The following is a 25,853-nucleotide window of genomic DNA, read 5'->3' on the forward strand; positions in this document are numbered from 1 at the left end:
ACTCGCTTTTCCTTCAGAGATCCGCTTCGGGAGGGCCCTGCGGCACCGGGAGGGAGTCAGACCCGCCAGAGGGATGGAGCTGCAGAAGCACAGCGTTGGGTGTTTGCGCCGTGCGAGCAAGTTCCCTGGTAGGAACTGGTTCCCTTTGGGATTTTGGCTGGGGGATGGGCGAGGGAGATGGCGCTGGCGAGCACCTTTGTTCCCCGCCAAGCTGAGCTCTGTCGTCCAGGGTTCAACAATTCTCCCTCCCGTTGTCCTCCAGCCCTCCCGTTCTCCGAGCAGAGCTGTTAGCTTATAACCTTCCAGATGTCAAGTCCTGCTTGCTGTCGGAACACAGTCCGTCAGGCCCCTCCGCTTTTGCCTGCCAGACTCGGGGGCTCTGATGGCCGGCGGCCGCCCCTCCTCCCGGGCTCCCTCCCGCCAGTCCGTGGAGTGCGCACCGCCTCTCCACCCTTGCTACCCTCTTCCGTGGGCCTCTCGTCTGCGCTTGGCTCCAGAGACTCCATTCTGCTAGTCTCCTGTTGGTTTTCTGGGTTATTTAGGCAGGTGTAGGTGGAATCTAAGTGATCATCAGGATTCGCGGTGAGCCCAGCGTCCTCCTACGCCGCCGTCTTCCCCGAAGGACCCCTGATTTCATTTATTAATTTAAATGAATTTTGGTGGGTTTTAGGGCTTTCTGTAAATTATATCATGTCATCTGAAAATAGTGACAGTCTTACTTCTTCCTTTCTGAATGGATGACTTTTATTTCTTTTTTTGCCTAATTACTCTAGCTAGGACTTCCAGTAGTAAGTTGTTGAATAAAAGTAGTGAATGTGGGAATTCTTATCTTGGTCATAATCTTTATTATTGAGTATAAAGTCGGTGTGGGCTGGTGATATATAGGCTTTATCACATTGAGGTGTGTTCCCTCTACATCCACTTTGTTGAGGGTTTCTTCATAAAAGATATTGAATTTTATCAAATGCTCTCTGTGCATTATAGAGATGATCATATAATTTTTATCCTTCATTTTATTAATGTGTTGTATCATAATGATTTGTGGATGTTGCAGTATCCTTGTATCCCTGGGATGAGTCCTACTCTCTTTTTTCTTGGTGAATCTAAAGGTTTGTCAATTTTGTTTATCTTTTCAATTTTGTTTATCTTTTGTTTGTCTTTTGTTTATAATTTTCAAAATTATGCTTTTAGATTTATTTACCTTTCTTATTGATATTTCTATTAATATTTTCTATTTTAAGCCTTCATTTCAGTTATTTCCATTCAATCTTTGTCATTTACTACCTTCTATTAACTTTAGGCTTTGTTCTTCATTTTCTAGCTAGTCTAACATGTCACAATGTATTGAGTACATTTACATTTAAAGTAATTATTGCTAGGAGTGTACTTATTGCCGTTTTGTTGGTTGTTTTCCCAGTGTTTTGTAATTCCTTTTGTCCTTTCTTCTTTTGCTCTATTCCTTCATGATTTGATTATTTTCTGCAGAGTATGCCTAGATTCCTTTCTCTTTAATTTTTGTGCATCTACCAAAAGTTTTTCCTTTGTGGTTACTACAAGGATTCCATAAAACAACTTATAACAGTCTACTTTAACTTGAAAAGAACTTAACTTTGATTGTATTCTAAATACAGTCTTTTCACTCCCCCCATGTTTATATTTTTGATGTCACAATTTCCATGTTTTGTGGATTATTTTTTTCTTTCTTTCTTTCTTTCTTTTTTAAAATTTGTTTATGTCTATGTATTTATTTTGAGAGAGAGACAGAACATGAGTGGGTTAGGGGCAGAGAGAGAGGGAAACACAGAATCTGAAGCAGGCTCCAGGCTTCGAGCTGTCAGCACAGAGCCCAATGTGGGACTCAAACCCACAAACCGTGAGATTGTGACCCGAGCTGAAGTTGGACACTTATCCAACTGAGCCACCCAGGTGCCCCATGTATTCTTTAATAAATTATTGTAGTCATACTTATTTTTACTTCTGTTGCCTCTTAAACTTGTTACTAACTTTATAATTGACTTTACAACATTAGATTATTTTGAATTTTACTATATATTTACCTTTATCAATGATATTTATACTCTATATGTTTTCCTGTTACTAATTAGCACCCTTTACCTCAACTTAAAGAGTTCCCATTAACAGTTCTTGTAATGCTGGTCTAGTGGTGATTAACTTCTTTGGCTTTTGCTTGTCTGGAAAACTTTGTATCTCTCTATGCACCAAGTTCTTTTTCTCTTGCTGCTTTTTAGATTCTCTCCCTGTCTTTTAACTTTTGACATTTTAACTATAACGTGCATTGGTGTGGGTTTCTTTGAGTTCATCTTATTTGCAACCTATAGACTTCCTGAATCTGTATGTCTAGTTCTTCCCCCAGGATAGGGAAATATTCAGTCATTATTTCTTCAAAGAAGATTTCTGCTCCTTTTTCTCTTCTTCTGAACATCCTATAGGGTACATGTTTGTCTGCTGAGGGTGTCCCGTCAGGCCCCATCATACTCTTTTTAATTCTTTTTTCTTTGTGCTGCTTTGATTGGGTGAGTTCCCCCAGCCTGTCTTTAAGTTTACTGATCCTTTCTTCATCTTCCTCTAGTCTGCTGTTGAAACTCTTTATTGTATTTTTCAGTACAATTATTGTATTCCTCAGCTCTAAGATTTCTACTTGGTACTTTCTTATATTTTCTATCTCCATTGAAATTCTCCCTGTGCTTATTTGTTCTTCTCCCAAGCTTAGTGAGCATATTTACAACCATTATTTTGAACTCTTTATCAGGTAAAGCATTTATTTTCAAGTCATTAAAGTCTTTTTCTGAGGTTTTATCTTGTTCTTTCATTTTTAATATATTCCTCAGTTTCTTAATTTTCCTTGCCCCTCTGTGTTGGTTTCTGTACATTAGAAAAAGCAGTCACCTCTGTTAGTCTTTAAGGAATGGGCTTACTTAGGAGATAATCATTACTCTTCAACCCTAGCGTAGTTCGTATCTTGTGCTTGTCTAATCAGTCGGCTTTATTTTTATTAATTCCCAGTAGTTGAATGTGTCAAGACCTGTCCGTGTCCCAAAGGGGAGGATCTCAGTCAGCACCTAGATTCAGGCTGATTGGAAGACTGGCTCACAAGCAGCAATGTTTAAAGTATGCAAATATACCTCTTTCAAGAGAAGACTGGGTTGTGTCTGTTCCTTCTATACTGACCAATGGAGTGTTAGCCAGTTAAGAACTGTTTTTTGGGGCACCAGGCTGGCTCAGTTGGTTGAACATCTGACTTCAGCTCAGGTCATCGCATCAAAGCTTCACATTGAGCTCTGTGCTGACAGTGCAGAGCCTGCTTGGGATTCTCTCTCTTTCACTTTCTCTGTGCCCGTCCTCCACTCACGATTTCTCTCTCTCTCAAAAATAAATAAATAAACTTAAAAAAAAAAAAAGAAACATTTCTTTATCTGTCATCATCTCTTTGAATTCATGAATACAAGCTCTGCTGGCCATAAGAGGCAGGAAATCAAGGGGAAATACCTGGGCATCAAACACAAATGCCAGAGCATCAGATGCAAAAACTCGGCAAGAGATGTGTGTATAGCTCTCTTCTAGCAGATACCAGCACTCTAGAGTGCAGCAAAGACATAGTTGTAGTCCCTGGAGGTCTCTAACAAGGATTAGAGTTGGGCCTTACTTGTCTGTTTAATGAGAAGCCTGCCTCTCAGTCCTCAGGTATGAAGACAGGCTTGCTAGGGCTCTTTCACAGAAAAAGTATATTCTTTATTCTCCTGCCTCTCTGCAGCACCCTGGGGTGGTAGTCAGTTAAGAACACTTTCTCCGTCTGTTACAGTCCTGGGGGACCCACAGTCATAAGCAGAGCGCACCACCAGAGCCAGGCAATCTAGAGGTAAGTCCTGCCTGACAACCACAGAAGCGAGGGCACCATAAAAAAAGCATAAGCTCCTTTCCTAGAGATACCTTTGACCTAGAGCGAAGCCGAAGAAGATCACAAGGATGGCCTCCAGTGGCCTCTATCCCCAGAGAACACCTAAGTAGGCCCCTAGATGTGTGCCAAGCCACAAGTCTGCTCCTCAAGCCAAAATTCCGGGAAAGGCTGTCAGGCCTCTTTCGTAGAAAAAACTGAGTGTATAGTTCAGTCTGTATATACAGTGTGCCCTTGCGGTGGTGGCCAGCGCTGAACTTTTTGCAGTCCCATGGGAACCGTGAATACAAACCCCACGGACCATTAGATCAAAGAATGTCCCCTGGGTGGCAGCCACGAAATCCAGTGCACCAGACATAGAAGCTGGGGCACCAGATCTTTGTCCAGATTTCCCTCCAGGAGTTACCAGTGCCCTGCAGCGCAGCAGAAGGAGGACCTGAAGATAGTGCCTATTCTCCAAGTTCCCTGTAGAGGATTATGGTTGGCCCTCAGTTGTCTTTTTAATTAGAAGTCTGCCCTCAGGCCACAGCAACAAAGATTAATCAGATTGGCCTTTTCCAGAGAAAGGTGGGTGCTTCAGTCTGGGCACTCTCCTGTGCCTTGGGGGTGGTGGCCTGTTAATAAGTCTGTCTTTATTTGTTACAGTCCTGTAGGACCCACTAGCCACTACAGCCATGTGATCTAGGGGTATCTCCTTGGTGGTGGCTGCAAAATTCAGAGAGTGTCTGAGGAGGGTCTAAGCTCCTTTCCTGGAGATACCAGGGAGCAATTAGCAAATTGTGCCAATGAGGCAAAAGGAGAGCATAAAGATGGTGACTGCTGGTCTCTGTCTTTGAGGAGAGTTTTACTAAGCTCCTAGATGTGTTTTACATTAAATGCTTACCCCTCAGAGTGGAGCCTTAAGGTAGGCAAATAAGTCTCTTTCACAGAAAGTCTGGGCACTTTTCAGGGGCTTCCTCTATGGTGGACCCTGGGGTGGGTGAGTGCCTGTGGACCCTTTAAGAGCTGTTTCTCACTTAGCTGTAGCTTGTGGGTCCTTGTGGACACAAGCCCTGTTGGCTTTCAAAGCCAGATGCTTTGGGGGCTTGTCTGTCAGGTGTAGATATTAAAATCGGGGTGCCAGATGTAAGGCTCAGACACTTCACTCCTCAGGGAGAAGCTTGGGGTTTTGAATTCCCTCCCAATTGTGGGTCATCATGCTGGGGATGAGGTTTAGGGTCAGGTCGTATCTCAGTTTCTTCCATCTACTTTGATGTGAGCTTTTTCTCATCTGCCCAGTGTGTAGGAATCACTCCGTTATTTTTTGGAGAGGTTTTTTTTTTTTTTTTGCCCCCACACAAAATTACTCTGCATGTAACTGTAGATTCAGTGTGTCCAAGGGAAGAGGTGTGTTCAGGATCTCCTACCTCTCCATCTTGAACCACTTCCATAAAGAAAATATTTAATCGTGTTTCTGGTTGGCTTATGGAAATGGTAGATCAGCTCAACTGGATCTGGATCTCACCAAGTTTATTCCAGAAGGGGCCTTATGAAGTTCTTGTGGGCAAGATGGGGAAATGGACCAGTCAGATGGTTTATGAGATAGTTTGAAACTTCGTTAAGTAAACTTACCCGAGTATCAGATTCAGGACTTTGTTCTCAAGCCTATTTCATTACTCCTTTGTGTTATCAGGTAGTTTAGTGATTTAGGGGAAACACAGTACAAATTCACAAGTGGGATTATTCAGGGGGTCATGATAGTGAATCTGCATTAGCACAGATTCATCATTCAAAAAGGATCCTCTGTTAAATCTAATAATGTGACATTTAGTAGTGATAACTATAAGATCCTGGGTATAAGTCAAAGGAATCAGATGTACAAGTACAGACAGATTAGAAAGAATTTTAAAAGTTGGTGAATATTTTAATCAATTTTGAGATCAGTTTGAGTCAAAACTATGACAGAACCACCACTACTGTTAATGAGACCACGCCCTGCATCGATAGAAATCTAAGGTAGAATGAGGCTGTTTTAAATTTTGCCCATCCCAATGCTGATCAGACCATATATGAAATATTATATTTGCTTCAGAGATGATATTCTAAAAGTGTAAAACATATTTTAGTATGCCCAGATGAGAGAAGAATATGGCAAAGGGATTCAAGCCTGTCATAATAATAATACCTACTTTAATTTTACCCCCTTTGTATACCTCTTGAAAACAAATCTCAGTGGACTGTTTTATTTAATTAATGCCATTTTTTAAAATTAGTATTAACAAGTCAGCTAACATACAGAGTAGTCTTGGCTTCAGGAGTAGATTCCCTTGATACATCACTCTCATACAACACCCAATACTCCTCACTTGACAAGTGCCCTCCTCAATGCCCACCACCTATTTTTCCCATCCTCTCAACCCTCCACTTCCATCAACCCTCAGGTTCTATCTAAGGGCCTCGTATGATTTGCCTTCCTCTCTGTTTGTATCTTCTTTTTTCCTTCCCTTCCCCGATGGTCACCTGTAAAGTTTCTCAATTTCCACGTATGAGTGAAATAATATATCTGTCTTTCTCTGACTGACCTTCTGATTCCATCCACATTGTTGCAAATGGCAGGATTTCATTCTTTTTCGTCGCCGAGTAGTATTCCATTGTGTAAATATACCATGTCTTCATTATCCATTCATCAGTGATGGAAATTGGGCTCTTTCCATAATTTGACTGTTGTTGATAGTGCTGCTATCATGTGGCCCTATGAATCAACCCTCCTGTGTCCTTTGAATAAATTCCTAGTAGTACAAGCACTGGATCATATGGTAATTCAATTTTTAATTTTTTGAGAAACCTGCACGCTGTTTTCCAGGGTGGCGCACCAATTTGCACACCCATCAACTGTGCAAGAGGGTTACCCTTTCTCCATATCCTCGCCAACATCTGTTGTTTCCTGAGTTGTTAATTTTAGCCACTCTGGTATGAGGTGGTATCTCAGTGTGGTTTTGATCCGTATTTCCCTGATGATGAGCAATGTTGAGCATCTTTTCATGTGTCTGTTTGCCATCTGGATGTCTTCTTTGGAAAAGTGTCTATTTGTATCTCCTGCCCGTTTCTTCACTGGATTATTTGTTTTTCAGGTGTTGAGTTTGGTAAGTTCTTTATGGATTTTGGATACTAGCCCTTTATCCAATATGTCATTTGCAAACATCTTCTCCCGTTCTGTCGGCTGCCTTTTAGTTTTGTTGATTGTTTCCTTTGCTGTGTAGAAGCTTTTTATCTTGATGAGGTCCCAATAGTTCCGTTTTGCTTTTATTTCTCTTGCCTTTGAAAACATGTCAAGTAAGAAGTTTCTATGGCCAAGGTCAAAGAGGTTGCTGCCTTGTTTGCTCCTGTAGGATTTTGATGGATTCCTGTTTAACACTGACCTAACATTAGCATTTAGGTCCTTCATCCATTTTGAATTTATTTTTGTGTATGTTGTAAGAAAGTGGTCCAGTTTCTTTCTTCTGCATGTTGCTGTCCAGTTCTCCCAAGCACCGTTTGCTGAAGAAACTATCTCTTTTCCATTGGATACCCTTTCCTGCTTTGTCAAAGATTAGTTGGCCATAAATTTGTATGTCCATTTCTGGGTTCTCTTTTCTATTTCACTGGTCTGTGCGTCTGTTTTTGTGCCAATACCATACTGTCTTTATGATTACAGCTATGTAATACAGGCTGAAGTCTGGGATTGTGATGCCTCCAGCTTTGGTTTTCTTTTTCCACATTACTTCAGCTATTCAGGATCTTTTGTGGTTCCATACAAATTTTAGGATTATTTCTTCTAGCTCTGTGAAGAATGCTGATGTCATTTAGATTGAGATTGCTAGAATGTGTAGATTGTTTTGGGTAATATCAACATTTTAACAATATTTGTTCTTCTAATCCATGAGCATGGAATGTTTCCATTTCTTTGTGTCTTCTTCAATGTCATTCATCAATTTTCTATAGTTTTCAGCAAACAGATCTTTTACCTCTTTGGTTAAGTTTATTCCTAGGTAATTTATGGTCCTTGGTGCAATTGAGAATGGGATCAATTCCTTTCTGTTGCTTCATTATTGGTGTATAGAAATGCAACAGATTTCTGTACATTGATTTTATATCCTGAAAATTTGCTGAATTCATGTATCAGTTCTACCAGTTTTTCGGTGGGGTGTCTCGGATTTTCCATGCAGAGTGTCATGTCATCTGCAAAGAGTGAAAATTTGACTTCTTGTCTGCCAATTTTGATACATTTTATTTTGCATTGTTGTCTGAATGTTGAGGCTAGGAGTTCTAATACCATGTTAAACAACAGGGGTGACAGTGGATATCCCTGTCATGTTCCTGATCTCAGGGGCAAAGCTCTCAGTTTTTCCCCATTGTGGATTGTATTAGCTGTGGGCCTTTCATATATGGCTTTTATGATGTTAAGGTATGTTCCTTCTATCCTTACTTTCTTGAGTGTTTTTATTACAAAAGGATGCTGTATTTTGTCCAATGCTTTTTCTGCATCTATTCACAGGAGCATATGGTTCTTATCTTTTTCTCTGTTAATGTGATGTATGACGTTGATTGATTTGTGAATATTGAACCAGACCTACAGCCCAGGAATGAATCCCAGTTGATTATGATGAATAATTGTTTTAATACACTGTTGAAGTCAATTTGCTAGTATCTTGATGAGAATTTTTGCATCCATGTTCATCGGGGATATTGACCTGTAATTCTGCTTTTCAGTGGGGCCTTTGTCTGGTTTGGGTGTCAAGGTAATGCTGGCTTCATAGAATGAGTCTGGAGGATTTCCTTCCATTTCTGTTTTTTGGAACAGCTTGAGATGAGGTCTTAATTCTGCTTTAAATGTCTGGTAGAATTTCCCTAGGAAGCAATCTAACCCCGGACTCCTACTTGTTGGGAGTTTTTTGATAACCAGTTCAATTTCTTCACTGCTTATGGGTCTGTTCAAATTTTCTATGTCTTCCCATTTGAATTTTGGTAGTGTGTGAGTTTCTAGGAATTTGTCCACTTCTTCCAGATTGTCCAGTTTGTTGGCATGTAATTTTTCATAATGTTCTTCAATAATTGTTTGTATTTGTGTGGTGTTGGTTGTGATCTCTCCTCCTTCATTCGTAATTTTATCTATTTGGGTCCTTTCTCTTTTCTTTTTGAGAAGTCAGGCTACAGGGTTATCGATTTTGTTTATTCTTTCAAAAAATCAACTCTTACATTCATTAATCCATTCCAATGTGGTTTTTTTTTTGTTTTTTAAGGTTTTTTTTTTTTTTTGATTGTATACTGTTTATTTCTGCTCTAATCTTTGTTATTTCTCTCCTTCTTCTGGCTTTGGGCTTTCATTGCTGCTGCCTTTCTAGTTCCTTTAGGTGTGAGGTTAGGTTGTATATTTAGGACCTTTCTTGCTTCTTGAAATAGGTCTGAACTGCAATATACTTTCCTCTTAGGACTGCCTTTGTTGCATCCCAAGGGGTGTGAACTGTCATATTTTCATTTTCATTTACCTGCATATATTTTTTAAATTTTTGTTTAATTTCCTGGTTGATCCATTCATTCTTCAGTAGGAGGTCCTTTAACCTTCATGCATTTGGGGGCTTTCCAAATTTTTTCTTGTGGTTGATTTCAAGCTTCATAACATTGTGATCCGAAAATGTGCATGGTATGATCTCAGTCCTTTTATATATTCTGTTTTGTGACCCAGTATGTGATCTATTTTGGAGAATGTCCAAGTGGTCCATCTGGTCCAATGTGTCCTTCAGAGCCATTGTTTCCTTATTGATTTTCTGCCTAGATGATATGTCCATTGCTGTAAGTGGAGTACTAAAGTCCCCTTCAAACATGGTATTATTATCTATACATTTATTTATGTTTGTAATTACACGATTTATATTTGGATGCTCTCACATTGGGGACATAGATTTTTACAACTGTTATCTCTTCTTGATGAATAGACCCCTTAATTATGATAAAATGCTATTTTTCATCTCCTATTACAGTCTTTCTTTTAAAATCTGGTTTGTCTGGTATGGCTACTGCGGCTTTCTTTCGCCATCTAGTACCATGACACAAGGTTTTCCATCCCCTCACTTTCAATCTGCAGTTGTCCTCAGGACTAAAATGAGTCTCTTGTAGGCAGCATGTAAATGGATCTTTTTTTTTTTTTAACCCGTGGTGAAACCCTATGTCTTTTCATTGGAGTATTTAGTCCATTTACATCAGAGTGATTATTGAAAGATACGAATTCAGTGTCATTGTGTTACCTGTAGGTTTCGTGCTTGTGGTGATGTCTCTGGTCCTTTGTAGTCTTTGCTGCTTTCCACTCACAGAGTCTCCCTTAGAATCTCCTACAGGGCTGGTTTAGTGGTCATGAACTCCTTTCGTTATTTTTTGTCTGGGAAAGCCTTTATCTCTCCTTCAATTATAATGACAGCCTTGCCAGATAATTGATTCTTGGCTGCATATTTTTCCTATTCAGCACATTTAATGTTTCCTACCCTCCCTCCTGGCCTGCCAAGTTTCAGTGGATAGGTCTGTTACCGCCCTTACATGTCTACCCTGGCTCTCATTTCTTCCTGGAATTTCTTTTCAGGAGAACTCTTCCATCTTATCATTTTGGCCTGGTTTCTGTCCTTATGTGTTTTAATAGTTTGTTATATGTCCTGCACCTGTGAGGACTACTATATTTAAAAGGGGTCATACACTGTCCAGGGCCTGGCACTTCAGGAATTGTATTTGGAGTGTGTTGCATGCCCTCCTTTGTTGTGTATTTGGTTGCTGTAACCCACCAAACAGTCTTCTATAAGGCTCCTCCTTACTTGCAGTGGTGGATAGTTTAGACCCTCCACCAGGGGTGCTTTGATTTTTCATTGAAGTATCCCTAGAAAGATGAGAGGGCAGGGGACCTAATCCCATACAAAGAAAAAAATGAAAGGTCTGAAAAAAGGACCAAGCAGAGAATCAAAGAAGCTATAAGGCTTAATCCAGAGAGAAAGAAAGGAAAAGAAAGAAGAAGGAGATATAGAAAAACTGTAAAAAAATAAAGTAAAAATGCTTGACTAAACAGACAAACAAACAAAGCAGAAAAATAGAGAAAAGACAAAATATATATATTTATAAGAATTGACCAAAAATCAAATCAGAAACTAAGAGCCTGATTCCAAAGGAAAAAAAAGAAGATGGTTGAAAGAAATGATGAGAAAAGACAAGAGATGGAAAGAAAAGGAAAGACGAAAAGAAAAGAAAAAAAGGCAACAGACTAACATACACAACTACAGGACAGTTGTCTGTTGGTGTCTGGGACCCACGGCTGTGCTGGTCCGGAGAAGAGGTCATCTGTTTCACTCAGTGTCAGTTCTGCTCCAGTAGATGAGCAGTTTCCGGGCACACAGGGGTGGGGCTTCAGGTAAGCAGATCACGCCTGTGCTGGGGTCTTTTTCCCTGAAGCCCCACCATGTTGGTGATGGGGAAGAAAATGATGACACCCCAGTCTCAACCACACTGTTCAGGCAGGCCTCACACAGTAGCGCAGGCAGGTGGCTTGTCTTGCTCCACAGTTCTCCCACACTTCTAGGTGCTCAGCTGGGATTCAAAACCCGATATAGTAATGGATCCTGCACCATAGGCACTTGGTTCTGGGGTAGTGCCATTCTGCACTGCTAATATGGCTGACGACTGCAGGGCCTTTTGTCTTTGAGGGTGCAATATATCCCACAGTATTCGACGGAGGGGACTGTTCTCTCCTAGTGTGCCCTGAGATTGCCACTGCTCTCCTCCTCCCCAGGCACATGCACGTGACAGTGGCTTTGGTCCAGAGAATGGCACACACTTTTGAAAACTCTGATCTTCAGCTCCTTTGGCTGTTTTCAAAGTAGAGACTGGCACTCTCCATATTTCCTATTCCCCAGTCCATGATCTGGAGGTTTTTCTCTTGTCCTAACTTGCGTCAGGGCAATCCACAGCTTCTCTTTCTCTCCCTTTTTTCTCTCTACGGATCCCTGCCTTCCACGCCCATGCTGTTTTATCTCCCCCAGTTTGCATACAAGCACCTCTGTCCCACCAAGCTGTCTCCCTCCACCTGTGCAGATTTTTCTGTCACTCCGCAGATAGATTTCCAAGTGTTCTGACCCCAATACAGCTGTGTTTCCGGGATGAGGGAAATCCTCGAACCCTTACTTCTCCACCATCTTAACTCCTAATTGATATCATTTGAAACACTAGAATAACCAGTGCTGTTCTGAAATCAGACCCCCAGGGTTCAAATCTCTCCTTTACAATTTTACGGGTAATTTAACTGAGTACTTTAAGACTCAATTCTTGCAAATCCAAAGAGTGAAGCTTGCCCAAGATTGTTAAATGACACACATCTTGATGTCTCATGATGAAATTCATCCAAGGATAAAGAGAAAATAATCTAAATCTTCAAAAAGTCATGGGGGGAAAAAACTACACGGTTACTGAAAAGGAAAAAAACTAAATGAGCTTTTTAGTCTCAACCTTGGAAGCTTCAAAAATGTGGAGGGAAAAATCTATCCATGAGAGACATGGGCTGTAGGCCAAAAATCTATATCTAGAGAAGGTATCATATACAAATTTTTGTTAAAGAAAAACATCAGTATGTACAAGGATTCAAAGGGTATGATCCACATAACAAGTCAGCTTAAACTACTAGAAACTTTCTCTAATCAAACAAGAAGAAAATGATCAGTGTACTTAAAAAAGATGAAGATGATAATTAATACTTGGTATGCGTGTGTGTGTGTGTGTGTGTGTGTGTGTGTGTGTTTTGGAACTTGGGTTCATGCGTTGTACAAGGTTTGTAATAGAATAATTTTATGGGAAAAACCCAATACTGGTCTGGTATTAAAGTCCTAAATTATCTCTATGTCATCAAATGAAAAGGGGAAACTTTTCTGGAAAATATTATACATAAATGTGTTGTAACAACATAACACTTAAACATATGTCAAAAATATTCCGTATATAAGAATATCTCAGTAAAATACAATTATATTATACCTCAATTAAAATATGACATTTTGGTGTTTAAAAAGAATTGAACTATGGTTGCATTAAATGTTCGTTTTCATTGCAAAAATATATATATTGGGGACATAAATGACATATTGTCTAAACACTTGATATATATGATATATATCATTATAGTATGACATACTGTGTATGATAGTTTTAAACACTTCATCTATATGACAAGTGTCATATATATTGTGAAATATATATGACATCTTTAACACACCTCATATATATGATATATGTCATACATATTATGACATATGTATGACATAATTTAAAACCATTCCTTCTCCAATTAAAATTAGAATTAACAATATGGTGCCTGGGTGGCTTAGTTGTTAAGCATCTGACTTCGGCTCAGGTCATTATCTCACAGTTGGTGAGTTCGAGTTCCACGTCAGGTGAGCTCGTTGCCCCACTTTGGGTGAGCCAGTGCCCTGCTTCAGGTAAAACCACGACCCCCAGGTGAGCCCAGCTTCTCTCTCTCTCTCTCTCTCTCTCTCTCTCTCTCTCTTTTACTCTCTCTGCTCTTCACTCACTTGCGCCGCCTCTCTCTCTAAAACAAAATTTAAAAAAATAACATTCAAATGTTTTCCACAATCTTAACTATTTGGATATTGAAAAATAGTCCTTGTTTATTTCTCTGATTAAATGAAGAAGAGAACTTTCCTCTGTGATTGGTTTGAGGGGTTAAGAAGAATGTAATTTTTCTGTATAATGTAATGGATGGAAAATTTTTGTGTTTTTATGTCTTACATTATTTTCAGTAAACAGAAAAATAAATTAATGAATGTTAATCTAAAAAAAATCTATCTTCCTACAATGAGTTGGTCTGAGAAGAAAAGATAGGGCTCTGATTTCTGATGAGAACAGAAAAGAAAAATAAAAAGTTGGATGACCTGAGAAATAAAATCAATACCTTCATCTCTCAACCAAGTTCCTCATGTAATCAACCATGCTGAGGATACACATACTCAAGGAGAATCCTTTAAAAAGATCTATCAAGTTTTATTCCTTGATCTTCATACAATTTTATATCTCATAAGTCCCACAAGGTACAATTTTAACTTGATTAGCAATGACTTCATCACATAACCCAGTAATCCATATTTCCAACACTTCTTGTCCTGGAAAACCTGATGCAATGAGTGAAATTATGCTAATAAGAGGGTACATTTACCAATGAAACAATTAATTTCTAATATGATTTTTTTCTTAAGATAAAAGATTATTTATACTGTTGTTTGTTTTTGTTTTTTTATTGCAAGAGAAACGTTGTGATTTTCCAGAAATAAAACATGGAATACTACACAATGAATATAACTATAGACGAGACTTTCCAGTATCTGTAGGAAAAAAATATTACTATTCCTGTAACCACGATTTCGTGACAGATAAAAAACAGAAGGGGGGATATATTCATTGCACACAAGAAGGATGGTCACCAGCAATACCGTGCCGCAGTAAGTCAACCTTGTTATAATTGTATACGTGTAAATATTTCAAAGAGTGGTGTGGGAAGACACATAAGTGAGTACAGTTAAGCCTAATATGACAAAAAGAAGGCCAAGGGATGAGTTGTATGAGCAAAACGACCAATGTAAGTTTTTCCTTCTATGAGGAGCTCTTCATAAAAATCACCTTAGAACTAAAAATAGAGGCTTACGAAAATACCTATGTCATTTCCAAATATCTTCATTATAAAAACTGAAGATAAATAATTTAAATACTGATTTTCTTCTTTTGAAACGTTTGGAAGTAGCTTTAGTTTGTCTTAAGTTATAGGTTATTTTTGGATACTTATGCATGAAAATTTAAATTTTGGACAAATAATTTTTGATTTGCTATTATCGTTGAATGTAGGGTTTGACGAATTTGGTTTACTATTTTTATGATTATTAGGACAATGTCTTTTTAGTTATTTGATAAATGGAGAATATCCATATCCAGCAAAAATGTATTTCCAAGGTGACTCTGTAAGTGTTAACTGCTATGCTGGCTACAGTCTTCAAAATGAGCAGACTGTAATGACCTGTACAGAAGATGGCTGGGCACCCGCTCCCGAATGCCTTCCTCCTGGTAAGTAAATGGTCACTATCCAGAAAACAGTAAAAGAACTGCAGAGAAGGAACGTGTAAAGTAGGGTGACACCAGCAAGAGAACGAGGGGGATGTGGCAGAGAAGGAGGAAACTAGGCTTGCCTCATCCCATGAGGATAACTATCAAATCATCCTAAATCAACCTGAAGACTGGCAGAACAAATTGTGCAACCAATCATAGAGAACAGTCCACATCAGAGAAGTAAGATGTACAGAGATTCAGTTTTCCCTCCCAAACTGAGGAGAAATGGACTGTGTACCACTGAGGTAGGAAAGGAGTAGTGGTCACAGAGAAGGGTGAGAGACAGTCTGACACACAGAGGAGCAAACAGGTCAAACGAATCCCCAAACCAACTGGCTTGGAAAGTGAAAGGGCCCAAGTGTTGTGAGTTCCTGCAACCAGTGGGGCTTAAAGCCTAGGGTTTTAAAGGTCAGTGTACTAAGTTCTGAGAGAGTTCAAAGGGCGTTGGGGCTGTTCTTGGAGAAAAAGCAAGCAAAGAGCCTGTGGACATACAGCATGGAAACAGCAATCTGAAGAGCACTTGGTGCACACAGTGGGGAGATTATTTGCTCACCTGGGAGCATGTTGCAGAAAGGCAGCATTCACAGAGACCCACAGGAGCTGACAGGTGCCATTTCCCTCCCCTCCCCATTAGCATAAACACAGGGTCAACTGTGGGAATCTGTACAGGGCCCACACTTGCTATCTAACTTCTTACACCAAGCTCCACTTGCCCATGCTCCAATGGAACCATCCTTCCCAGTTATACTTGCCACAGTCCCAGAGCAGGTAGCCCCCAACCCCAAAACACCAGACCAAATCCCTGCCCACACCTCATCTCCCAACCTGGGGATCTTGGAAGCCTTGATTCCAGCCGCAGTGGTGAGAAGTCTCATGTCACAAGCAGACCAGAGTGCACCAAGTTAAAACTCCCCACATTCAAGCCAGAGACCAACCACTGCCAACAAAGAGGCAAAGAGAGCCTCTGTAGATGAGGGGCATGAAGCACAAAGCGATCAGGGCACAAGAGCAGTGTGAACACAGCACACATTGGAGACACTCCCTGAAGTGCCAGGCCCTGGGGAACAGGGATCATAACACCTCAGGGCACGACAGAACCTCTTTTTCATAAGGCCATTACCCCAAAAATGGGAGAGGTAGCTGAATTTCCTACAGGCAGAAGTGGGCACAGAAACTTAAATGAGAAAACAGAAGAATTTGTCCCGAGTGAAAGAGCAGTACAAGGCCAATGCCGGAGCTCTAAGCGAAACAGATATAAGTAACATGCTTAATAGAGAATTTAACATAATAACTATAATGATACTCACTGGACTTGAGAAAAATTCGAAGATATGAGTAAGACCCTAATACAGAGATAAGGAATAACATAGCAGAGAGAAAGGATTCAATAAACAAAACTAGAAACACACTTGATGGAATGAACAGCATAGTGGAAGAAGAAGAGGCATTAATGACTTAGAAGACATAGTAATGAAAAGTAATCAAGCTGAACAGAAGGGAGAAAAAAGAATTATGCAAAGGAGGATCGATTTAGGGAAGTCGGTGACGCCATCAAACATAACAACATTCTTATTAGAGGTGTCCCAGAAGAAGAAGAAAGGAAAAAGGGACCAGAAAATTTATTTGAAGAATAGCAGAAACGTTCCCTAATCTGGAAGGAGGAAACAGATATCCAGATACACGAGGAGGCACAAAGAATCCCCAACAAAATCAACAAAAGCAAACCAACACCAAGATATATGGTAACTAAACTGGCAGAACATAACAATATAGAAAACATTGTAAAAACAGCAAGAGAAAAAAAAAGACAGTCACATACAAGGAAAAACCCATACGGCAACTAAGGCAGTTTTCAGCACGAACTTTCCAGGCCAGAAGGAAGTGGCATGATATATTCAAAGTGATGAATGGGAAACATACTCTATCCAGTCAAGAATACTCTACCCAGCAAAGCCATTATTCAAAATAGAAGGAGAGATAAAGAGTTTCCCAGGCAAATAAAAACCAATGCAGGTCAAGACCATTAAATCAGCCTTGCAAGAAATATTAAAGGCGAATCTGAGTAGAAAGGAGAGACCAAAAGTGTCAGTATAAAGGTAGGAAACACCAAAGCAGTAAAAATGAATATTTCTGTAAAACAAATTTCTGTCAAGGAACTCACAAAATAAACGGATGTAAAATATGACACCATATACCTGAGGAAGAGAGAAGTAAAGTTTGGGTTCAAAGTTAAATGACCACCAACTTAATACAGACTGCTATATGCAACACATGTTATATACAAACCCAATGATGACCACAAAGCAAAACCACAATAAATATGCAAGGAATAAAGATAAAGGTATCCAATATATCATTAAAAAATCATCTAACCATGAAAGAAAGACCAGAAATGATCAGAGAAAATCTTCAGAAACAGCCATAAATCAGGCAATAAAATAGCAATAAATGCATATCTATAAAAAAAATTACTTTGAATGTAAATATACTATATGCTCCAATGAAAAGACACAGGGTGACAGAATGAATAAAACAAGACCCATCTCTTTCCTGCCTACAAAAAAAACCCCTCATTTTAGAGCAAAACACACCTGCAGATTGAAAGTGAAGGGATGTAGAATATTTATTGTGCAAATGGATGTCAAAAGAAAGCAGGAGTGCCAATAATTATATTGGACAAAGTAGACTTTGAAACAAAGCATGTAATAAGAGACAAAGAAGGACACTATATAATAATAAAGGGGACAATCCAACAAGAAGAGGTAACGATTGTGAATATTTATGTACCCAACATGTGAGCTCCTCAATACATCAATGTTAATAACAAATAACAAATAACAAAGTGACTCAATCATAATAAATAATAGTAGGGGATTTTAACACACCAATTACATTAATGGACAAGATTGTCTAAACCAAAAATCAACAAGGAAACAATGCCTTTAGACACACTGGAACAGATATATTTAACAGATATATTCAGAACATTCCATCTTAAAACAGCCAAATGTACATGCTTTTCAAGTGTACATGGAACATTCTGCAGAATAAAACTCATATTAGGCCACAAAACAAGTGTCAACAAATTGAAAAAGATCTAAATCACACCATGCAACACATCTGAACACAATGCAATGAAACTAGGAGTCAGCCACAAGAAAAAATGTGAAGATCACAAATAGATGGAAGTTAAATAACATGCTAACAATGAATGGGTCAACCAGAAAATAAAAGAAAAAAACAAAAAGGTACATGGAAACTAGTGAAAATGAAAACACAACTGTTCAAAACCTGTGGGATGCAGCAAAACCGATTCTAAGAGGGACGTTTATAGCAATACACATCTACTGAAGTAGCAAGAAAAAAAATCTAATAAACAACCTAACCTGATGACTAAGGAAGTTAGAAAAACAACAAACAAAAACCCAAAAAGCAGAAGGAAGGAAATAAAAAGGATTAGAGCATGTATCCGGTTTGAGCAATTCCCTGGCTGTCATTTCTTCCTGGAATTTCTTTTCAGGAGAATTTTGTTTCATCATTTTGGCCTGGTTTCTGTATTTTATGTGTTTTAGTAGTTTGATTTATGTCCTGCACCTTGAGAACTACTATATTAAAAAGGAGTCCTACACTGTGCAGGGCCTGGGACTTCAGGAAGTGTTTTTGGAGTGTGTTGCATGCACTGTGTTGTTGTTGCGCATTTGGCTGCACTATCCCACTAGACAGGTCTTCCTTACTCTTGGTGGTGGCTTGTTTAGACACCATCTTAGACATTCCACCATTTAGACATTCTACCAGGTGCTTTTATTTGTTCATTGAAGCAACTGTGGAAAGAAGGAAAAAGAACGGGACCTGATCCCATACAAAGAAAAATGGAAGAGGCAAAAAAAAAAAGACCAAGCAGAGAATCAAAGAAACTATAGGGCTTAATCCAGAAAGAGAGAAAGGCAAGTAAAGAAGAAGGAGATATAAAAAAGGTGTAAAAGAATAGAATTAAAATTAGCCTGATTGCACGGACAAACGAAGCAGAGAAAAAAAAGATATATAGAAATATACGGAGACACAGAGAGAGAGAGAGAGAGAGAGATGAATTGACCAAACATCAGGGACGCCTGGGTGGTTCAGTCGGTTGAGCGCCCAATGTCAACTCAGGTCATGATCTCATGGTTTGTGAATTCGAGCCCCACATCGGGCTCTGTGCTGATAGCTCAGAGCCTGGAGCCTGCTTCAGATTCTGCGCCTCCCTCCCCTCTGCCCCTCCCCTGCTCATGCTCTGTCTCTCTCACTCTCAAAAGGAAACATTAAAAAAAAATTTTTTTAATCAAATCAGAGAATATGAGCTTGATTCCAAAGGAAAAAAAAAAGGTTAATAAGAAAAACAAAGAAAAGCAAAGAAAACAAAGAAAAGGGCAACAAAGTAGCGTACAAAACCACAGGACAGTAATCTGTTGATACTTGGGACCATCTCTGCTGGTCTGGAGGAGATGTTGTCTGGTTCATCCAGTGTGAGTCCTGCTCCAGTAGATAAGCAGTTGCCAGGCACAGCGGGGTAAGGTTTCCTGTCACCAGGCCCTGCCTCCATTAGGAGCCACTGTCCTGTTCCTTGTAGACCCACCACGTTGGCAATGGGGAGAAAAATGGCAGTACCCCAGTCTCTCCTCCCTGAACTGTGTTTTTCAAACCTTGCTGTTCAGGGGCGCCTGGGTGGCTCAGTCGATTGAGCGTCCGACTTGGGCTCAGGTCATGATCTTGCGGTCCGTGAGTTCGAGCCCCACATCAGGCTCTGTGCTGACAGCTCAGAGACTGGAGCCTGTTTCGCATTCTGTGTTTCCACCTCTCTCTGAACCTCCCCTGTTCATGCTCACTCTCTCTGTCTAAAAAAATCAGTAAAGGTTAAAAAAATTAAAAAAAAAACAAAAAACAATAAAAACAAAAAAAACCAAAACCTCGCTGTTCAGGCACCCCTCACAGAGTAGCACAGGCAGGTAGTTTGCTCTGCTCCACAGTTCTCCTGTGCCTCCTAGGTGCTAGGCTGAGATTCAAAATCCCATGTCTTCAAGGATCGTGTACCACATGGACCCAATTCTGGGATAGCGCCACTCCACCCTGCGGATATGGCTGGTGCCTGCCGGGTCTTTAGTCCTTGGGGGAACAATATACATTTTTCCCACAGTACTCAAAGGAGGGGACTGTTCTTTCCCAGGGCACCCCTGATATCTCTACCCGCCCTGGGGCTGACTCCTCTCCCCACACACCCCCCCCCCCCCCAGGCGTGTGCACACAGCAGTGGCTCTGGTCCAGAGAATGCCACACACTTTTGAAAACTCTTATCTTCAGCTCCTAAGGCTATTTGCAAAGCAGAGACTGACATTTTCCGTATTTCTTGTTCCCCAGTTCGTGGTCTGGAAAAGGTCTTTCTCTTGTCCTAACACAATGGCACAATCCACAGCTTCTATATTTCTCCCTTTTGTCTGTCCACAGAAGGGGATCCCTCCCCTCTGTACCCATGCTGTTTTATCGCTCCCAATTCACATACACACATGTCTGTCACACCAAGCTGTCTCCCTCCACCTGTGCAGATTTTTCAGTCACTCTGCAGATAGATTTCCTGGGTGTTCCAAGTGTTCTGACCCCAAAACAGCTGTGTTCAAACAAGTTCAAACAAGGACAAGTGAAGTCTTGGTCCCCCTACTTCTCCACCATCTTAACTCCTAACTGATATCCTTTGAAAACCCATAATAGGTGGATAACCAGATTTGTTCTAAAATCAGACCACCAGGGTTCAAATCTCTCCTTTACAATTTTACACCAATTTATTTGAGTTCTTTAAGACTCTACTCTTGCAAATCCAAACAGTGAAGTTTGCGCAAGGTAGAATGATTGTTAAATGACACTCATCTGGGATGTATCATGATGAAATTCATCATCCAAGGATAAAGAGAAGTTCATCTAAATCGTCAAAGAGTAGTGGAGAAAAATACCTAGAAGGTTACTTAAGTGGAATAAGACTAAATGAACACTTGATCTCAATATTGGAAGCTTCAAAAATGTGGTGGAAAAAATTTATCAATGAGAGCTATAAACTGGAGGCCAAGAATCTATATCTAGAGAAGGTATCATATACAAATCTTTACTAAAGAAAAACATCAGTATATTCAAGTATTCCAGGTGTATAATCTACATAAGTCTGCTGAAACTACTGGAAACTTTAATCAAACAAGAAAGAAAATGTTACCAGTGTACTTGAGAAGGATGAAGATGAGGGGCACCTCGGTGGCTCAGCCGGATAAGCGTCTGACTTCGGCTCAGGTCACGGTTTCTGGGTTTGAGCCCCACATCTGTGGGGCTGTCTGTGCTGACAGCTCGGAGCCTGAAGCCTGCTTCAGGCTCCCTCTCTCTCTGCCCCTCCCCTGCTCATGCTCTGTCTCTTTCTCTCTCTCTCTCTCTCTCTCTCAAAATAAGTAAATAAACCTTGAAAAAAAAAAAAAGGAAGATGAAGATGATGATGAATACTTGGGGTGTGTGTGTGTGTGTGTGTGTTTGGAACTTTTTTTCGTGTGTTGCACAACAGTTCTTGTAATAGAATCATTTTGTGGGGAAAAAACTAATACTGGTATGGTATTAAAAGTACTAGATTATCTCTAAATCATCAAATGAAAACGGAAATTTTTTCTGGGAAATATTATATATAAATGTGTTATAAACAGCATAACACTTAAACATGTGTCAAAAATATTCCATATATAAGAAACTCAATAAAATGCAATTATATTATACCTCAATTACAATATGACATTTTGGTGTTTAAAAAGAATTGAACTATGGTTGCATTAAATGTTCACTTGTATTCAAAAAAAAAAAAAAATATATATATATATATATATTATGATATACATGACATGTTATAAACACCTCATATGTATGATGTGTACATGTTACAACATATGCCACATTATATATGATATATATGCCACATATGTGTGCCATATAAACCTTAAATACTATGACATACTATGAATGACATTTTAAATCACCTCATGTACATAATATATATAATATATATTCTGAGACACATGTGACATACTTTAAAACACCGCATTCTCAAATTAATATTAGAAATAACAATCAAATGTTTACTGTAATCTTAACTATTTGAATATTAAGAAATAGTCCTAGTTCATTTGTCTGATTAAATGAAAACTTTCCTTGATGATTGGTTTCAGGCATTAATTAGAAGGTTAGTTTTCCGTATAATGCGATGAATGGAAAATGTGTTTCTCTATATTTCTTACACTATTTGAATAAATAGAAAAGTAAATTAATGAACGTTTATCTAAAAAAAAAAAACCGCACTGTTTCCCTACGCTGAGTTGGTCTGAGAAGAAAAGGCAGGGCTCTGATTTCTGATGAGAGCAGAAAAGAAAATAAAGAAGATAGATGATCTTAGGAATAAAATCTATACTTTCATCTCTCGAACAAGTTGCTCATTTACATACCAGGGCTAGGATATACATAGTCGGTGGATCATATACATACCCAAATAGATCTGTAGAGTTTTATTTATGAAGAGTCTTCATACAAGTTTCTATATCGTATGACCCACAAGATATAATTTTAACTTCATTAGCATATCCCAGTCATCTGAATTTTATAACTTCTCTTGTCCTAGAAAACCTGATGCAATGAGTGAAATTAGACTAATAAGAGGATATAATTCATCAGTGAAACAATTCATTTCCCATCTGATTTTTTTTCTTAAGGTAAAACATCATTTATACTGTTTTTGTTTGTTTTGTTTTTATTGCAAGGGTATCGTTGTGATTTTCCAGAAATAAAACATGGTAGTCTACACCATGAAAGTAACTATAGACAAAACTTTCCAGTACGTGTAGGAGAAAAATATTGGTATTCCTGTGATCAAAATTTTGTGACTGTTTCACAAAAGCCCTGGGAACATATTCATTGCACACAAGAAGGATGGTCACCAGCAGTACCATGCCGCAGTAAGTCAACCTTTATAATTGTATATGTATAAATATTTCAAATAGTAGAGGGGGGAAAACACATAAGTGAATACAATGAAGCTTAGTATGACTAACATAAAGCCAAAGGATGAATGTTATGAGCAAAAATACCAATATGAGTTTTTCCTTTTATGAAGAGTTCTTCATAAAAATCACACTAAAGATAAAGATAGAGGCTCTCTGAAAATAACTATATCATTTACAAGGACTTAATTATAAACCTGAAGGTAAATAATATTTAACATTGATTTTTTTTCCAGCATTTGGTAGTAGCTTTAATTTTGGATACTTATGCATGAGTTTAAATTTTGTATAAATAACTTTTAATTGGCTATTTTCACTGAACTTAGGGGTTTTAAATTTTTTTTTGTTTCTTATTTTCATTATTTTTAGGACAATGTATCTTCAATCATTTGAAAAATGGAGAGTATCCAAAACAAGGAGTTAAATATGTACAAGGTGAAAATGTAAGCGTTAATTGCAATTCTGGCCACAGTCTTCAAAATGAGCAGACTGTAATGACCTGTACAGAGGATGGCTGGTTCCCTCCTCCTGAATGCATTCCTCTCAGTAAGTAAATGATCTGAGATCCCGGTGTATTATGCTTTTCTAAGCCTCATCTAGATGGACTGTAACAAAATATCTATAACAACTTTCTTATCTCCCCTATGGAACTACTTAGTTTTCTTTTTTCCAAGTGTGTATGAGTGGATATACAAATTTCTTGATACATGTATAGCAAAATAAATGTTTACTGATAGGCATTAGTCAAGAAAACAGTAATGGAAGTACAAGGAAGAAACCTCTAATATAGGGGGACACAAGAGGAAGGAGGTAGATGTGGCGGTGTAGGAGGATCCTAGGCTTGCCTCATCCCATGAATACACCTAGATAACTATCAAATCATCCTAAATACCCTAGAAATTAACCTAAAGACCAGCAGAACAAATTCTGCAACTGAAGGTAGAGAACAAGCCATGTCAATGAAGTAAGATGTGTAGAGATTCAGTTTTCTTTCCCAAACTGAGAAGAAACAGATTGTGAACACTGAGGTGGGAAAGGAGTAGTGGTCAGAGGGAATGGTGAGAGACAGACTGAAACACAGGTGAGCACCACACACGAGAAAACGAATCTCCATAGCAATTGGTTTGGAAAGGGCGAGGGGGCAAATTTTGTGAGCTTTGCAATCAGTGGGGCTTAAAGCCTAGGGTATTATAAGGACAGCGTACTTGGCCCTGGGAGAATTCAAACAGCATTGAGGCTGCTCTTGGAGAAAAGGCAAGCAAAGAGCCTGTGGATATACAGCATGGAAACAGCAATCTGAAGAGCACTTGGAGAACACAGTGGGGAGGTTATTTGCTCACCTTGGAGAATATTGCAGAAAGGCAGCCTTCACAGAGACCCCTCTGGGAACAAAGGAACTGGTAGGTACCATTTCCCTCCCCTGCCCTTCAGCATATAGACATGGTCACCTTTGGGAACCAGCACAGGACCCACACTTGCTCTCTAACTTGCTTCTACCAAGCCCTGCCTCCCCATGCTCCAGTGGAATCACCCTTCCCAGTCACACTTGGCCTCAGTCCCAGCACAGGTGGCCCCCAACCCCAAAAGCCCAGACCAAATCCCTGCCCACACCTCATCTCCCAACCTGGGTGTTTGGGGTGCCATGATTCCAGCAGCAGTGGCGAGAAGTCTCATCTCACAAGCAGACCAGAGCACACCAAGTTAAAACTCACCACATTCAGGCCAGAGACCAAACACTGCCCACACAGGCAAAGAGAGCCTCTGCAGATGAGGCGCATGAAGGACAAAGCGATCAGGACACAAGAGCAGTGTGAACACAACACACATTGGAGACACTCCCTGAAGTGCCAGGCCTTGGGGAACAGGGATCGCGACACCTCAGGGCACAACAGAACCTCTTTTTCATAAGGCCATTAGCCTCAAGAACAGGAGAAGTAGCTGACTTTCCTAATACAGAGAAGCAGGCACAGAAACTTAGACAAAATGCGAAAACAGAAAAATGATCTGTGAAAGAAGAAAGATCTGTACAAGGCCAATGCCAGAGATCTAAGTGAAACAGATATAGGTAACATGCCTAATAGATAGTTAAAGTAAAAATTATGAAGATACTCACTGGACTTGAGAAAAAAAGTGGAAGACATGAGTGAGACTCTTAATAAAGAGATAAGGAATAACATAGCAGAGATAAAGGATTCACCAAACAAAATTAGAAGCACACTTGATGGAATGAACAGCAGGCTGGAATAAGAAGAGGAACAAATTAATGACCTAGAAGACCGTGTAATGGAAAGTAATCAAGCCAAACAAAGAGAAAAAAGAATGGTGCAAAATAAGAATACATTCAGGGAGTCAGAACTCCATCAAACATAACAACATTCATATTAGAGTAGTCCCAGAAGAAGAAGAAAGAAAAAACATGGCAGAAAATTTATTTGAAGAATTAATAGCAGAAAAGTTCCCTAATGTGAAGGAGGAAACAGATATCCAGATACAGAAGGCAGAGAACCCCCAATAAAATCAACAAATGCAAACCACACCAAGACATATTGTAACTAAATTGGCAAAACATAGGGATATAGAAAAAATTATAATAGCAAGAACAAAAAAAAAAGAAAAAAAGGCAGTCACATGCAAGGGAAAACCCATAAGGCCATGAGAGCATTTTTCAGCACAAACTTTCCAAGCCAGACGGCAGTGGAATGATATATTCAAAGTGCTGAATGGGAAACGTACTCTATCCAGCC

General features: G+C 39.4%; 1 protein-coding gene across 1 annotated transcript in view; it reads left to right on the forward strand.

The window, feature by feature from the left end:
* The window catches only part of LOC109276536 (complement factor H), a 111,195-nt gene that overhangs the window by 52,510 nt on the left and 32,832 nt on the right, over positions 1-25,853 (forward strand). The window contains exons 8-11 of the mRNA XM_053908993.1: positions 14,212-14,406; positions 14,846-15,022; positions 22,870-23,064; positions 23,479-23,655. Of these exons, the coding sequence (XP_053764968.1) occupies positions 14,212-14,406; positions 14,846-15,022; positions 22,870-23,064; positions 23,479-23,655 (744 nt within the window). The remainder of the gene's footprint in view (positions 1-14,211; positions 14,407-14,845; positions 15,023-22,869; positions 23,065-23,478; positions 23,656-25,853) is intronic.

This window comes from Panthera pardus, unplaced genomic scaffold (genome assembly GCF_024362965.1).
Source record: "Panthera pardus isolate Hobbes unplaced genomic scaffold, ASM2436296v1 HiC_scaffold_21, whole genome shotgun sequence".
NCBI classification, from domain to species: domain Eukaryota; kingdom Metazoa; phylum Chordata; class Mammalia; order Carnivora; family Felidae; genus Panthera; species Panthera pardus.